Source organism: Lupinus angustifolius, chromosome LG19 (assembly GCF_001865875.1).
Source record: "Lupinus angustifolius cultivar Tanjil chromosome LG19, LupAngTanjil_v1.0, whole genome shotgun sequence".
Taxonomy (NCBI): domain Eukaryota; kingdom Viridiplantae; phylum Streptophyta; class Magnoliopsida; order Fabales; family Fabaceae; genus Lupinus; species Lupinus angustifolius.
In genome coordinates, this window is record NC_032027.1 from 11,542,567 (window position 1) to 11,557,429 (window position 14,863).

Sequence of the window (14,863 nt, forward strand, 5' to 3'; positions counted from 1 at the left end):
CAAGACTATACATTTGGCCTCATCTTAGACAATGAATATTTTAATTAAAGAAAAATAATAATAAAAACATGTCTGATCCTTATTATTATTTGTTTACATAATCATTCATCCATATTTGCCTTCTCTAGAACATTTGCACATGATATTTATCCCTATTACCTTCCTATGTAATTACTTCCTTATTGATTGGGTTGTTGTGGGGGTGAATAAGACCCGGCCCGACCCATAGACCTGTCTCAACCTAATGATTTAGGGGCGGGTCAGATACGTCCAAATAAATAAAAAAGGACAGACCTGATTAAAAGAGACAGACATGTCGTCAAAAAAGGACGGGTTCGAGTCTATGTCCGGGTCACCGGCCCGTCCCTTATAGTTATATATCAAGAATAGTTGAATAAGTATCTATCAATACCCATTATATTCAACCCACATAACTGAAATACCTACAAGTCCACACAACATATCCACACCACTTATCATATGATCATTATTCCTTACATTTTTTTCATTGTTTAATTCTCTTGGATAGTGAAGGATTGTTGCGACGAGAGTGAATGACACTGCAACGCTTAAGAGTTAGTTAATAGCAAGTTATTGTATTCATTTTTGTGTGAACTTTTTTAGTTTATATACTGATGTGTGTGAGATGCAGTTTTTAATTGAGTTTATACAAAGATTGTGATAATTTTGATTGTGCATTCTTAAATATTTGTGAAAAAATATATGTTTGCCACTTTGTGCTTTTCCAACCCGGACTCGTCCCTATCTTGACTCGTCTTATTTTGAACTCATCCCTCATGCGTCCCATCCTAATTAGGGATGAGTTCAGGTTCAAAAATTGACCTGATCAATATTTATGGACAGGTAAGGGACATGCCCTGTCCTAACCCGTCCCATACTCACCCCTAGGTTGTTGTATCCATCAGATCTTTACAAGGATTTAAACCTTCATAATATTATTATATTTGTTATAAAATTACATAATGATTTTCTTTCATTTTTAATAGAATGTAATATCAATATATTGTTAGTATAAATATTTATATACAGTCAATACATCATACATCATTAATTTGTATTACTTTTTTGAAGAGTCAATGATGATTGAAAATGAATAGTAGATGATGGATTGACAATATATAAAACTCTTATATTGTCATTGTAATGATTTATATGCAGTCAGTATATCATCTACCATTCATTTGTATTACTTTTGTTGAAAAGTCAATTATTATTGAAAATGAATGGTGAATGATGAACTCGATGTGTATAAAATCTTTACAATGTTGATGCATCAGATTGAATAAATCTTCCTCTATTTGTTGAAGATCGAGGATTCCTTCCCCTTCTTCAAACTCTGGTTCATATTTTTCATAGTAAAATCTCTAATCAGCGATAGAACAAGATACATTTTGAATCATATTTAATGGATTCCTTGGTTCGGGGTTGAAGTAAAAAAAGATATTTTGTGTTAAAGAAAACCTACAATTGACATTGTTTTTATCCCAAAGACTTCTTTCCTTTAGTTTTTTGATCCCGAAATAATGAATTGAGTTGGTATAGGCATTTTGGATGCTGCTATTGAAATAGCCTTTCAGGCCATATTTTCTGCGATTCCGCACATTTCATTTCATAAAGTATTCTACATTTTATCTCATTCAAGATTTAGCCAACAAATGAAATCTTTAGAATCTAACTTCTCAACGAGTACTAGCTTCCATTGGATAAGGCGATTAGTACATGATACTCCTATCTAATGAGGTCCGAAAACTTCCATACTCAATATCATAAAAAATGTTGTAAGGATAATAATCAACACTAAAATAACAGAATGATTTTTTCCATCCTTTATTTTCAGTTATGTTCCAAGCAGAGTGAAATCATACACATCATTGGCATATAAGTTAAAAGCTACCAGCCAAGACTGATGATGTTTCTTGCTGTCTAATGCTGTCAGCAACATGAGTAATTACTCCTGCGCCAGCATTGTGAAGGAATTCATATTTCACCTGAAATAAAAGGAGAACTCAAGTTAAAAAAGAAAACTATTTATCAATGAACTATCATCCCTGAAAAGATGATTTAAAGGAAGCAGTACATTAATGTTGTTATGAGCAAAGAAAGGCCAGAATGCTGAGTGGAAGCTAACATCAACTTTTTTCCACCCCAATTGTTGTAATCCCCTTATCATCTCCTCTATTAAAAGCACATAAATTGGTATTAGTGATATGGTAATAGTAACTCAATGTAAATTAGACATCTTAAGTAACTTTTGGTAATAATAATCACCCTCCACAATTTCATGATATTCCACAATATTCTGGGTATCATGTGTATTTTGTGCTGTCTCCTTTGCTTTCACGGCCTCCGGAGGAAATTGAGGCCCATCAGAAGGAACCGGGGGGCAGTATTTCACATCAACAACATGCCTGTATCCATCCAAAGATTTGCTTGGAGGCTGTTAATACAATAGAACATGTTAGTACTCTACAAACAAGAATATATACACTCTTAACTTCTATGGTTCAAATGTTTCCCTTTTTATATTTAATAATTTCTCAGACTAAACATAAAGAATGCTGGCATTTTCTCTCTTTCCGTAAAAGTACAACAACAACCAAGCCATAGTCCAAGTGGAGTTGGCAACCTGGATCGAATAACATCATGATGCTCTATCATAAACTGTGTTCATTAACGATTTATACTTCTAGCTTGCAATACTTCTTCACATGCTGAACATGATAGGTTCTAGTATTAGAGGATCATGAAAGAAGCACAGAAAGAGGAATAAAAAAGAGAGACAAACAGTTTATTGAAAGTAGAATAAAGATAAAGGTGTAGTAGGATATTTTCTACTACCCACAGAGCTCAGCTCCTACAGAGAATGTAACGTTCTCTGACCTATCAATTTCCCTTCCTTACAAAAGATGCCCCTTCCTTTCTCACTCCCTTCTATATAACAGTAAAGTAACTCTCAATATTCTAACTCCCATTGTGTAACAGAATCTTCTCTCACTTGCACTTCCACATCAGCATAAGCTTTATATCCCCTTTCTGCCCCTTCTAGAATACACCTTCCAAATCTTGGGCCCATGGCTTAGCTGGTCAATGAGTTGACCTCTCTCCACATCTAAGATTCTATCAGAACATGCTAAACACAATCTTTAATCTTAATTCCATATTGTCAATTGCTCTGATATATTATTTAGTATTTTTTTCATAAGGACGACTGTAAATTTTCGAAAACACAAGCATTGCAGGGATGTGCTGATGCATATTCAACTTCCAATACTAACTTAATCATTTTAAGGCTAGAAGCTGCGGCTCTTTAGCAAAAGGCAATGCTATCTCAAATTCATAATTATAGTAAGACATAAGAGATAAGATAACGCTACAAATAGTCAGCACTCTGCAGTGAGGAGTAAAAAATTCCATAATTGGATAGCTATGAGAGAGGCGATTCTCTTTGAATCTCTCGGTGTCAACACCTGCCATGGCAAGAAGTCGAAAGAAAATATTGTCAATCCTTCTCATTTTCCATCGACCTTTCTAATTCATCTGGTGCGTGAAAACATGAACAATCGGAGTCCAAATCTGGATCTAGATTGGTGAAAAAAGCAAATGAAGAATCAGATGAGGATATAGTGCAGAAATTAGCTGGAGTACTTCATGTACTAGATGATGCTAAAGGGAAGTTGGAGGAAACAAAGCACTCTCAAATGCAACAATTGCTGGTGGGTTGGTCTTCCAAAATAAAAGAACTGAAAATTATGAAGGATGAAACTCATGTAATGATGGATGCTAAGGAGGCTGCAGAAAAGTCAATGAACTATTGGGGGAATTGGACATTACCAAGTTAAAGAACTCTGGTGCTCGCTTGGAATTCATTCGTCCAGTAAAATCAGAGGAACACAGGTTAGGCAAAATTAATGAGGCTGATGTAGCATTTGAGAAAGTTTTTTTGGGAGAACACAATCATGAGTTATAATTAGGTGCATTTCCTTCATACTCTGTTGTGAATGGATATCATACAAGAATTTGGGGGAGGAAAGTTGACAAGGTTCATCTCATACATAATGGAATATATTTGATTAAATTTCATTCGGCTGATGATGTTCATGAAATATTGGAAACTGGGGTTTATCACTTTGATTGTAAATCTGTAATCATTAAGGAGCGGTTTGTTGACATGGATTGTGATAAAAATAAAATTAAAAAAGTTCCTATACGGATTCAGTTGCCTAAACTTCCATTGAAATATTGGAGTTTGACTTCTTTGAGCAAGATAGCTAGTGTAATTGGTATTCCTGTTATGGTGGATGCATTAACACTAAACAAAGAGAATTGGTTTTGCCAGAATTTTAGTTCAAGTAAAGGCTTGGTTGTTGTTGTTGTTGGGAATTCAAGAATCAACGCAAGAAACATTATGTTTGACAATGAATATGGAGTTATCATTGAGCAGGGTGTCCATTATGGATAGAAACCGGTTAAATGTGGAGAATGTAATGGTATGAACATGAAAAGGCCAATTGCAGGAAAAAGAAGAAATTAAATGCAACTGTTACTGTCCATGTAAAGCAAGATGGAAAAAAGCAACACTCTAAGGAGAATGTGACAGTATCTAGCAAGCAAAAGACTAACTAAGCAGAAGGGAACCAAGGGGAAATTGTAAAAGGAAATAAAGAAGTATGGGTTGAAGTTAAAATGAAGAAGCAAAAAAAGAGCTCAGGCCTGCATCAGACAATTATACAGAAAACAGGTTTAGAAAGCAAGACTAAAGGGTCTGGGAAAATGGCAGGTCAGCTAAATGGGGAACATCTTTCAAATAGATATGGTCCCATTGGAGAGGTTAGCTATCTGGAATATTAAGGGCTATAATAGCCCTAATAAACAAAGAGAGATTTATTCTTTTTGTATGAAGAATAATATAGGGTTGTCGGCCCTTCTTGAGACAAAAATTTAAAAAGAAAATTAGATGTCGTTATGCGGGTTGGTGAGATGACATAAAGTTATCTCACTGGCAGATGTACAACTTAGCATGTAAGTGATAAATAAGAGAGGCTGCCTTTGAAGATATATTCCCTAAGACTCCTTAACCAGTGCAGGACTTCAACCCACAGTCCAGATTTCAGCTACTATGTATTAACTAATAATCCTAGATTCCTAGTGGATTTACCTTATTATAATCTAAATATTAAACTTACAAATGTTAAAATTTAAATATGCAGATGAATAACCAAATTGAAAGTTGATACAAAAGAAGAAATTATCTTCACCTTACCAAGTTCGCTTTCCCTCCTTATAGAGGACGTACGCCACCCAACCATATCTATATAAAGTTAAAGGAATTACAAAAAAATTAAGGAGAAGAGACAATAAGTTTGTGGACGATATACCAAGAATGTTGTACTAAAGGAATATATACTGAATGGATACGATCATATGATACATTAGCATAAACAACCCGACATCTAAATGCTCCTAGTGCAGATCTACAAAACAGTAAATCTTATAAGCACTACTGAAACAGAGGAGTTTATAGTCAGCACTCAGCACAGAAAGATTTTACTTACAGAAATTTTTCATCTTTACAATCAGAAGCCATTCTCAAAAGAAGAGATGGATTGTTGGGTTCACCATCTGTTAGGAACAGCTGAGCACCAGTCCGACCAACAAAATAAGGAGCTAATGGTGCAGCAAGTTTTTCTAGGAATTGGATACCCAGCAGAAATGGAAGCTGAAAAACATGCATAATAAACAGTCAAAACTCTGATGACCTACATATTTTCCATAAAGATGAGACAACAGGTGCAAGAAATGAAGGGTTGGAACATCAATGATTTAGAATTATTCTTAGAATTAAGATATTCAACTAATTGATAATTTTAATGGGTTTAACATGAATTTAATTGACACTGTTTTGCAGTTGTTTTTTCAGGACTGCAGAATTAGAGTATAGCAAAATAATAAATCTTATTACAAGCTTCTCTTATGACATTGTTAAGATAAAACATGACCAATGTTTTAAATTGTGGTTACAGTTGTGGTAATTGTGGCCACTGTGACCATTGCAATGCTGATTGCAGTCGTTACAATTTGAACTTTTTTGTGATTAAAAAATGTTTTTGAATTTGATGTGGCCCAAATGTGGTCCAATGTGATTGCGATGTGGCCCAATGCAGCTACATCACTGTGATTCAATTTAATACCGCGATTGCAGCATGATGTGGGTTTGGTGGTCACCATAACAATAGGATTGAGGCCGCATGCTAGAGTAGTATTTATAACATGCTCACTAACAAGAAAACATAGGGCCCTCTATAATAAGTGAGAAAAATCCTCAGATAGCACAAAATTCTAACAAGTTGTAGTCTTGAACATTTTAATGATGTTAAAACCACAACAACAATCAAGCCTTAGTCTCATTCTGGGGTCAGTTTTAATGAAGTTATAACCATTATGTCAAAATCATTAAGAAAACTGTGAATCATCAGTATAAAACTTCAAAATAATATTACCTCAAGTGAAAAAATACCAGAACTATATATGGCTCAGAATCTGAGATACAAGTCTATACTTATATAAATCAATAAGCTCCATAATTTAAACTTCATAAACAAACCTGGTTTTTACCCCTTACACCAAGATGTGGAGTTGCTAAAGTAATAAAATTAATTGGCTCCAACCCAGCAATCATCCCACCATTTGAAAAGTTTGTTGTTCTCTGTGAACTTTCCATCATGCTGTTTTCCGTATCAACATGTTGGTCACTAGTATAGGTATCAGGTGAATAAAGGACAGCAACTGCATATCTAGCAAAGAGGCCTCCTAGAGAATGTGCTAGAAAGGATATTCTTTTCAAGCTCTTTGTCTGTTTTACAACTTGCCTAACCTGTCATGATAGATATTACATGAAATAACTCCAAGCTATCAGAACTGAGCTTGGAGGTCTAAACTTTACACACATAAATTTGCATATATTTCAGACTCACTTCATCAGCTAATCGCATTCCAGCTTCATCAATCCCAGTAAATGTCAAACTGTAAGCATTTGATGCACTTGCTGCAGACATCAAATTAATTTTTAAGGACTCCTGCTTAACCATTAATCTCACATTGAGGTATTGTCTATGGCGAAAAATCCCTAACAGGTACACAAACAATTCAAAAGAAACTTTCACACACCATATAAACTGATTATTGTCATCATATACATCATAGGCTAAACATTGTACAACTTATACAAGTAGATTTTCTCATGCATTACCTAAAAAGGATTTAGCATTAGAACAATAGCATGATTTTGCAAGCCATCTCTAACTACTTTGATGTGGATAAAGCAACTCATTCCGTCTACAGCAAGAAATCAAACAATCCTTCAAAGATTTATAAATCATTGTCTTGTTATGGTTTGAATATCTTTTGTATTCGAGTATTCAACTATAGGTTTAAGCCATTTGGGCAATACAACAAGACTTTCCCCAATCAAGCACATCTCAAATAACAATTTCGTCAACAGAAATTAAGAAAAAATGTGGTTAAGACACCATATATGGGATGAAACCACAAGTAAAAAAGATGTAGTTACCATAAACTAAAAAGTTTTTTCCGAGTTGCCTTTTTAACTCTCCTTCTGCATATGTCCAGTCACTTGGGCTGTGTCAGTTAAAACTAAAACATCCATTAACTTTGTATACAAGTAAGTTCTAGAGAGAGAAAAAGCAGAAAGAAGAGAACAGATGGTAGACATTCCTTGCCACATATTTTGTAGAAAAAACAAAAGATAGAATTTAGATCTACATGGATGACTAAGGAAATTTGCCAACATTTGAGATTATGCATAACTTCTGAATTCTGATAGAGGCTTTTTGTTCCCTTGTTCAGTGTTAGACAGTCACATAGGGACCCTCTAAGTTTCTACTTCAAATTCAAATATACATGTAATAGATTTAAAGGAGGAATAAAATCACTCATTTTTCACAAGTTAACAAATCAATAAAAAAATTTAGCACAACTGAACATAGCAAGAAATCATGGTTTATTTTAAAATCAACTCTTAACATTGTTCATAATCATGAAAGCATTAGACATATTTATTTTCTTTCCACCTTGTTTTTATGAGAAATAACTAAAACAAACTTTTGATTCCTCAAATATGAAGGCCTGTTGAATGGAAAGGCTTTTTGAATGTCAAACCATTAAGTTTATCAAATAGACAAAGTCTTCATATAAAATAAATTGACACAATACTACATAACTGAAAGGGCGGCCCAATATACAAGAGTACCACCTAGTGGGTTCCAGGGAGGAAACCTGACTGTTTCAGGTATTTAAACGCATACCTCCTGACATAAGGCAAACAACCTTATCGTTGTGTCAGCCTCATAACTACCGATAAAATAATAAGATAACTCGTAAAACATAAGGAATAAAATAAGATAAATTCAAACAAAGTCTTCATAAAGATTATGCTCAATCAAAATATACCTGCCGGAGATGCCATGAACCAGAACAAGGAGATGATCAGGATCATTATTCAAATTCGCAGAGGTGGTAGCAACAGAATTCCCCTCAGTAGTAGTACTCATAACTTGAGATCTAACTCTAAGGCTCCGATATCTCTTTCCTTTGTTCCTTTCTGCACAAATTCAAATCTTCTCATAATTTCAATTACAATTTAGAACCAACACAAAGAAAAAGTAAAATAAATAATTACCAAAAGAAAAACTCAAAACTGAATTAGAGGTAGAGGAAGAAGGAGAACAGGAAGAAGAAGATGAAGAGAAGAAGAATATAAGTCCTTGTTTGGTGCAATTCCTGCGATTATCAATTGGTGGCGAGTAAAAACCACGCGCGTGAATGAATGAGGTTGTTGCCATTTATATTGTATATAACAAATGTTTTCGTTGCTCTCTATGATAAATATAATAATACCAATGAAAAAATGCAGAGAGAGAGAGAGAGAGAACAACGTTGCCAGAATCGTGAGTAAGGTGCAATGCAAATTAATTAATGATATGGTATTAGATTGTGTATTCCAATTTTTTGGGGGAAATAAATTGATATTTGAGATGAATATGATATGATATTATACAAATATGAATGTAGCGGTGTGTGGTAGAGAGGGGTACCTGCCAAACTGACACGGGGATATTTGGTGGCTGAGCCAATGGGTCAGAACAAAACAGATTGGTGATTCTGAAATGTGAATGAAATAATAGCGTGGTGTGTGAGGGATGGGTAAGGTTGCTCGATTGGAATGCGATGAGCGAGTCAACTAGGTAGGCCTACCAAATACCAATCACGTGGCGCCTAAATTCATTACCTAAAGATGGTTCCTATGATATCAATCATAAAATAAGAATATCAACAAGATGGTTGGTCTACTAGTGTAAGGTATTGTTAGATCTCAAAGTTGATGGTTGGTCTATTAGTGTAAGGTATTGTTGGATCTCAAAGTTGATGGTTTGATTCATTAAGCAACATTTGTTGTGAGGGGCAATCACGAATCTTGAAAGAGATTAATTGCAGTCCATTTGAATCAGTTTTTAGGTAAAAAAAACATTTGATTCAAACATATAATAACATGCAGTCTAGTCTAGTTTATTCTGTTTATATTGAGATGCTTGATCCAATCCAGTCCAAATATTATACGTGGTTTCAGCTCGGTTTATATCGATATTTTTATAAAAAACTGAAGTTGCACATACACTCAAAACTCATAAAAATAACTAAATATTAAGCATAAAAACTAAAAAAATAGTGTTCAACAACATCAAAAAGTGTCCAACAACATCAAAAAGTGTCCAACAAAACACAACAATATAGCAACAATAAAGTAAACAACAACAGTAAATAGCAATAACAATAACAACAACAATATGAGCACACTTAAACAATTTCTGTCCGGAATAGATCCAATAGGTGAAACCGAAAACCAGACCGATTGGTCTTTAAAAAATAAATTCAATACAATTCAAACACATTCAGTTTTTTGCAGTTTCGATCTATTTTAGATCAGTTTTTGGTTTTATTTTTGGATCGGTCTGTATTCAAACATCCCTACCAGCTAATAATATTTGTAATGAGTCGGATTTGGGTTTTTTTTAACTCACATGTAGTTCTAACTAAATATTTTTTAAATTTGATGTTGAACGGGTTTGTCATAATTGTAATATTACGTTTTTAAACAATTATGTTAAGTTATTAATCTATAATTGTGATGCAATGTTTATGTTGGTTACATGGTTCTTATTAAACAAATTTCGATGGTAATGTTGAAATATTGACTTTTTAATGTTTAAGTAAAGGGAATTGTGTTTAATCGACAATTTACATTATGTTATGTAATTTTATTATAATTTAATTGTCTAAAATAACATATAAGATTGTAGAAAATAGATGAACAATTGCATACGTTGCTCGCAATTATTTTTTATTATTTTTTGATTTTTTTGGTACTTGCGGATCCAATAGGTACCTAAGGATTGATGAGTAGCACACCTCTCAAATATTTCAAAAAATTATTATAGAGATATTGTTTTTAGTATATTTCAAAATTCAATAACAAAATTTAAGGATAGTGTAATATCTATGTATTATCAGTGTAAAAAATTATACACAATCATTACATCATCCATCATTGATTTATGTTACTCTTTTTAAAGAATTAATGTAGATTAGATATGAATAGTCGGTGATGAGGTGATAATGTATAAAATTCATACATCGTCGGTGCTTACATTTTTCTCTCAAAGAATAATACTTCTACATGACTAATGGACAAGAAAGAAGTCAATATTCTCTTCAAAACACTCACGCTCTAGGAAGCTTCACCCTCTTTAGTATCACATGACGTATCTCCTATTTATGATATCGCCTCATATAACTCTCCAACTCAAACCCATTTATTTGTCACCTTAAAAATGTCATATTTGCTTTTTATATATTAATTTTCTTTAATTACTTTTTCCATACACACATTATCATATGCATATGAAGTCATGGCATGATTACTTATGATTTATTTGTTTCTTGCATTAAATTTTATTCATGGGTTGTGTTATCTTTTGTTAGTGAACTATTTTTTGATTAACTAATTTTAGTGGGGTTATTCCATAATCTGTGTATGTTGATCTTAATTTTGTTATCTCTATCTTTATATATTTTTCTCTTTATAATTGCAATGCAAATTAATTAATGATATGGTATTAGATTGTGTATTCCAATTTTTTGGGGGAAATAAATTGATATTTGAGATGAATATGATATGATATTATACAAATATGAATGTAGCGGTGTGTGGTAGAGAGGGGTACCTGCCAAACTGACACGGGGATATTTGGTGGCTGAGCCAATGGGTCAGAACAAAACAGATTGGTGATTCTGAAATGTGAATGAAATAATAGCGTGGTGTGTGAGGGATGGGTAAGGTTGCTCGATTGGAATGCGATGAGCGAGTCAACTAGGTAGGCCTACCAAATACCAATCACGTGGCGCCTAAATTCATTACCTAAAGATGGTTCCTATGATATCAATCATAAAATAAGAATATCAACAAGATGGTTGGTCTACTAGTGTAAGGTATTGTTAGATCTCAAAGTTGATGGTTGGTCTATTAGTGTAAGGTATTGTTGGATCTCAAAGTTGATGGTTTGATTCATTAAGCAACATTTGTTGTGAGGGGCAATCACGAATCTTGAAAGAGATTAATTGCAGTCCATTTGAATCAGTTTTTAGGTAAAAAAAACATTTGATTCAAACATATAATAACATGCAGTCTAGTCTAGTTTATTCTGTTTATATTGAGATGCTTGATCCAATCCAGTCCAAATATTATACGTGGTTTCAGCTCGGTTTATATCGATATTTTTATAAAAAACTGAAGTTGCACATACACTCAAAACTCATAAAAATAACTAAATATTAAGCATAAAAACTAAAAAAATAGTGTTCAACAACATCAAAAAGTGTCCAACAACATCAAAAAGTGTCCAACAAAACACAACAATATAGCAACAATAAAGTAAACAACAACAGTAAATAGCAATAACAATAACAACAACAATATGAGCACACTTAAACAATTTCTGTCCGGAATAGATCCAATAGGTGAAACCGAAAACCAGACCGATTGGTCTTTAAAAAATAAATTCAATACAATTCAAACACATTCAGTTTTTTGCAGTTTCGATCTATTTTAGATCAGTTTTTGGTTTTATTTTTGGATCGGTCTGTATTCAAACATCCCTACCAGCTAATAATATTTGTAATGAGTCGGATTTGGGTTTTTTTTAACTCACATGTAGTTCTAACTAAATATTTTTTAAATTTGATGTTGAACGGGTTTGTCATAATTGTAATATTACGTTTTTAAACAATTATGTTAAGTTATTAATCTATAATTGTGATGCAATGTTTATGTTGGTTACATGGTTCTTATTAAACAAATTTCGATGGTAATGTTGAAATATTGACTTTTTAATGTTTAAGTAAAGGGAATTGTGTTTAATCGACAATTTACATTATGTTATGTAATTTTATTATAATTTAATTGTCTAAAATAACATATAAGATTGTAGAAAATAGATGAACAATTGCATACGTTGCTCGCAATTATTTTTTATTATTTTTTGATTTTTTTGGTACTTGCGGATCCAATAGGTACCTAAGGATTGATGAGTAGCACACCTCTCAAATATTTCAAAAAATTATTATAGAGATATTGTTTTTAGTATATTTCAAAATTCAATAACAAAATTTAAGGATAGTGTAATATCTATGTATTATCAGTGTAAAAAATTATACACAATCATTACATCATCCATCATTGATTTATGTTACTCTTTTTAAAGAATTAATGTAGATTAGATATGAATAGTCGGTGATGAGGTGATAATGTATAAAATTCATACATCGTCGGTGCTTACATTTTTCTCTCAAAGAATAATACTTCTACATGACTAATGGACAAGAAAGAAGTCAATATTCTCTTCAAAACACTCACGCTCTAGGAAGCTTCACCCTCTTTAGTATCACATGACGTATCTCCTATTTATGATATCGCCTCATATAACTCTCCAACTCAAACCCATTTATTTGTCACCTTAAAAATGTCATATTTGCTTTTTATATATTAATTTTCTTTAATTACTTTTTCCATACACACATTATCATATGCATATGAAGTCATGGCATGATTACTTATGATTTATTTGTTTCTTGCATTAAATTTTATTCATGGGTTGTGTTATCTTTTGTTAGTGAACTATTTTTTGATTAACTAATTTTAGTGGGGTTATTCCATAATCTGTGTATGTTGATCTTAATTTTGTTATCTCTATCTTTATATATTTTTCTCTTTATAATTTTCTTTTAAAAAAATATTTTTATCAATCTTAAGCATACATTATTTTGATTCTCTATTTGAGAGGATAGAAAAACTAACTTTATGCTCAAATTTTGATTCTTGTGAGTTTAAAATACATATAATGTTTATAAGAGAAAACGAATTTATTTGTGCTTAGGAATATTTCACTTATAAATTTTCTATAGATGCGAAAATAATAATAGTTGTTGACTTATAAATGCGAAAATAATAATAGTTGTTGACTTATAAATGCGAATAATAGATAACGTAGTGATATTATTTTAAAAAATAAGTTTATACAAACAATACATAAATATTAAATTCTAATAATAATAATAATATGTTCCTTCTCTTTACTATTTAACAAAAGAAACTCTTGTCACCTTAGCAATGACACAAGTCAATATCTTATGCAAAATTTTTGCTCTAAAAGTTTTTTATTTCTTAGTGCGCAACCTCACATATAAGATGAAAAATTTTCTTTGCTATTTGTTTCAATTTAACACTATTTACTATTTAACAAAAAAAAACTTTTGTCACATCAGCAATGACACATGTCAATACCTTATGTAAATTCTATTTACTATTTAACAAAAAAAAAATTTGCCACTTAAGTAATGACACATCTCAATACCTTATATAAAATTTTCCTCTAAAAGTTCTCTACCTATTATGTGTGAGGTTGCACATTAAGAGGTATGAAACTTTTGGAGAGAAAATTTTGCATAAGGTATTGACAGATGTCAAAAAGTTTTTTTTTTAAATAGTAAATAGTATTAAATTGAAACAAATAGCAAAAAGAATTTTTCATCTTATATGTGAGGTTGTATACTAAGAGTAGAGAATTTTTAGAGAGAAAATTTTGCATAAGATATTGACATGTGTCATTGTTGACGTGACAAAAGTTTTTTTGTTAAATAGTAAATAGAATTGACATATTATTGTTATTAGAATTTAATATTTATGTATTGTTTGTATAAAATTTAATTTGAGATGTGAGACTAAATGTTAAATTGTAAAATGTTTATAACAAATTACATGATTAAATTGTAGGTGAAATGATTTTTAAAAGAGTTAAAATTAAAGTTTTATTATTAAATCTAATTTATAATAAAGCATCAGGTGTTGTTGCATTAGGTAGACATAAATAATAGTTGCTTCAATAATTTTTGGTTCGGTACACAATTGTGCATCAAATGCACACAAAACAAAAGTAAACAACTATCGTAGGGACTTCTTCATAAAACTCAACCAAACTCCATGTGACACCCATTTTTATTAAGAATGAAATATTATATACTATCAGTATAAAGATTTATACATAAACTGTATATCATATATTATTCATTTAGATTATTTAATGAGACAATGATAATTAAATATGAATAATAAATGTTGCAGTGATAATATATAAATATCATTTATTTTCAATATATATATATTTTTCATTTTTATTAATTATATTTTATCACCGTACAATATATGTAGAGGAGA

At 31.8% G+C, this 14,863-nt stretch overlaps 1 protein-coding gene across 8 annotated transcripts; it reads right to left on the minus strand.

Moving 5' to 3' along the window:
- Window positions 1,784–11,460, minus strand: LOC109334740 (putative lipase C4A8.10). 8 transcript variants are annotated; one of them, XM_019570661.1, is made up of 12 exons: window positions 11,319–11,460; window positions 8,717–8,817; window positions 8,488–8,638; window positions 7,589–7,656; window positions 6,993–7,063; window positions 6,623–6,892; window positions 5,574–5,737; window positions 5,437–5,492; window positions 5,277–5,329; window positions 2,290–2,458; window positions 2,099–2,196; window positions 1,784–2,009 (listed from the first exon to the last, which is right to left on the minus strand). In XM_019570661.1, exons 3-12 carry the CDS (start codon window positions 8,586–8,588, stop codon window positions 1,905–1,907), a joined length of 1,155 nt encoding a protein of 384 aa, XP_019426206.1. In that variant the 5' UTR covers window positions 8,589–8,638; window positions 8,717–8,817; window positions 11,319–11,460; the 3' UTR covers window positions 1,784–1,904. The 8 variants fall into 8 exon arrangements, with proteins under 8 accessions (XP_019426206.1, XP_019426207.1, XP_019426208.1 ...); XM_019570662.1 differs by lacking the exon at window positions 11,319–11,460 and adding an exon at window positions 9,132–9,253; XM_019570663.1 differs by lacking the exon at window positions 11,319–11,460 and adding an exon at window positions 9,140–9,160.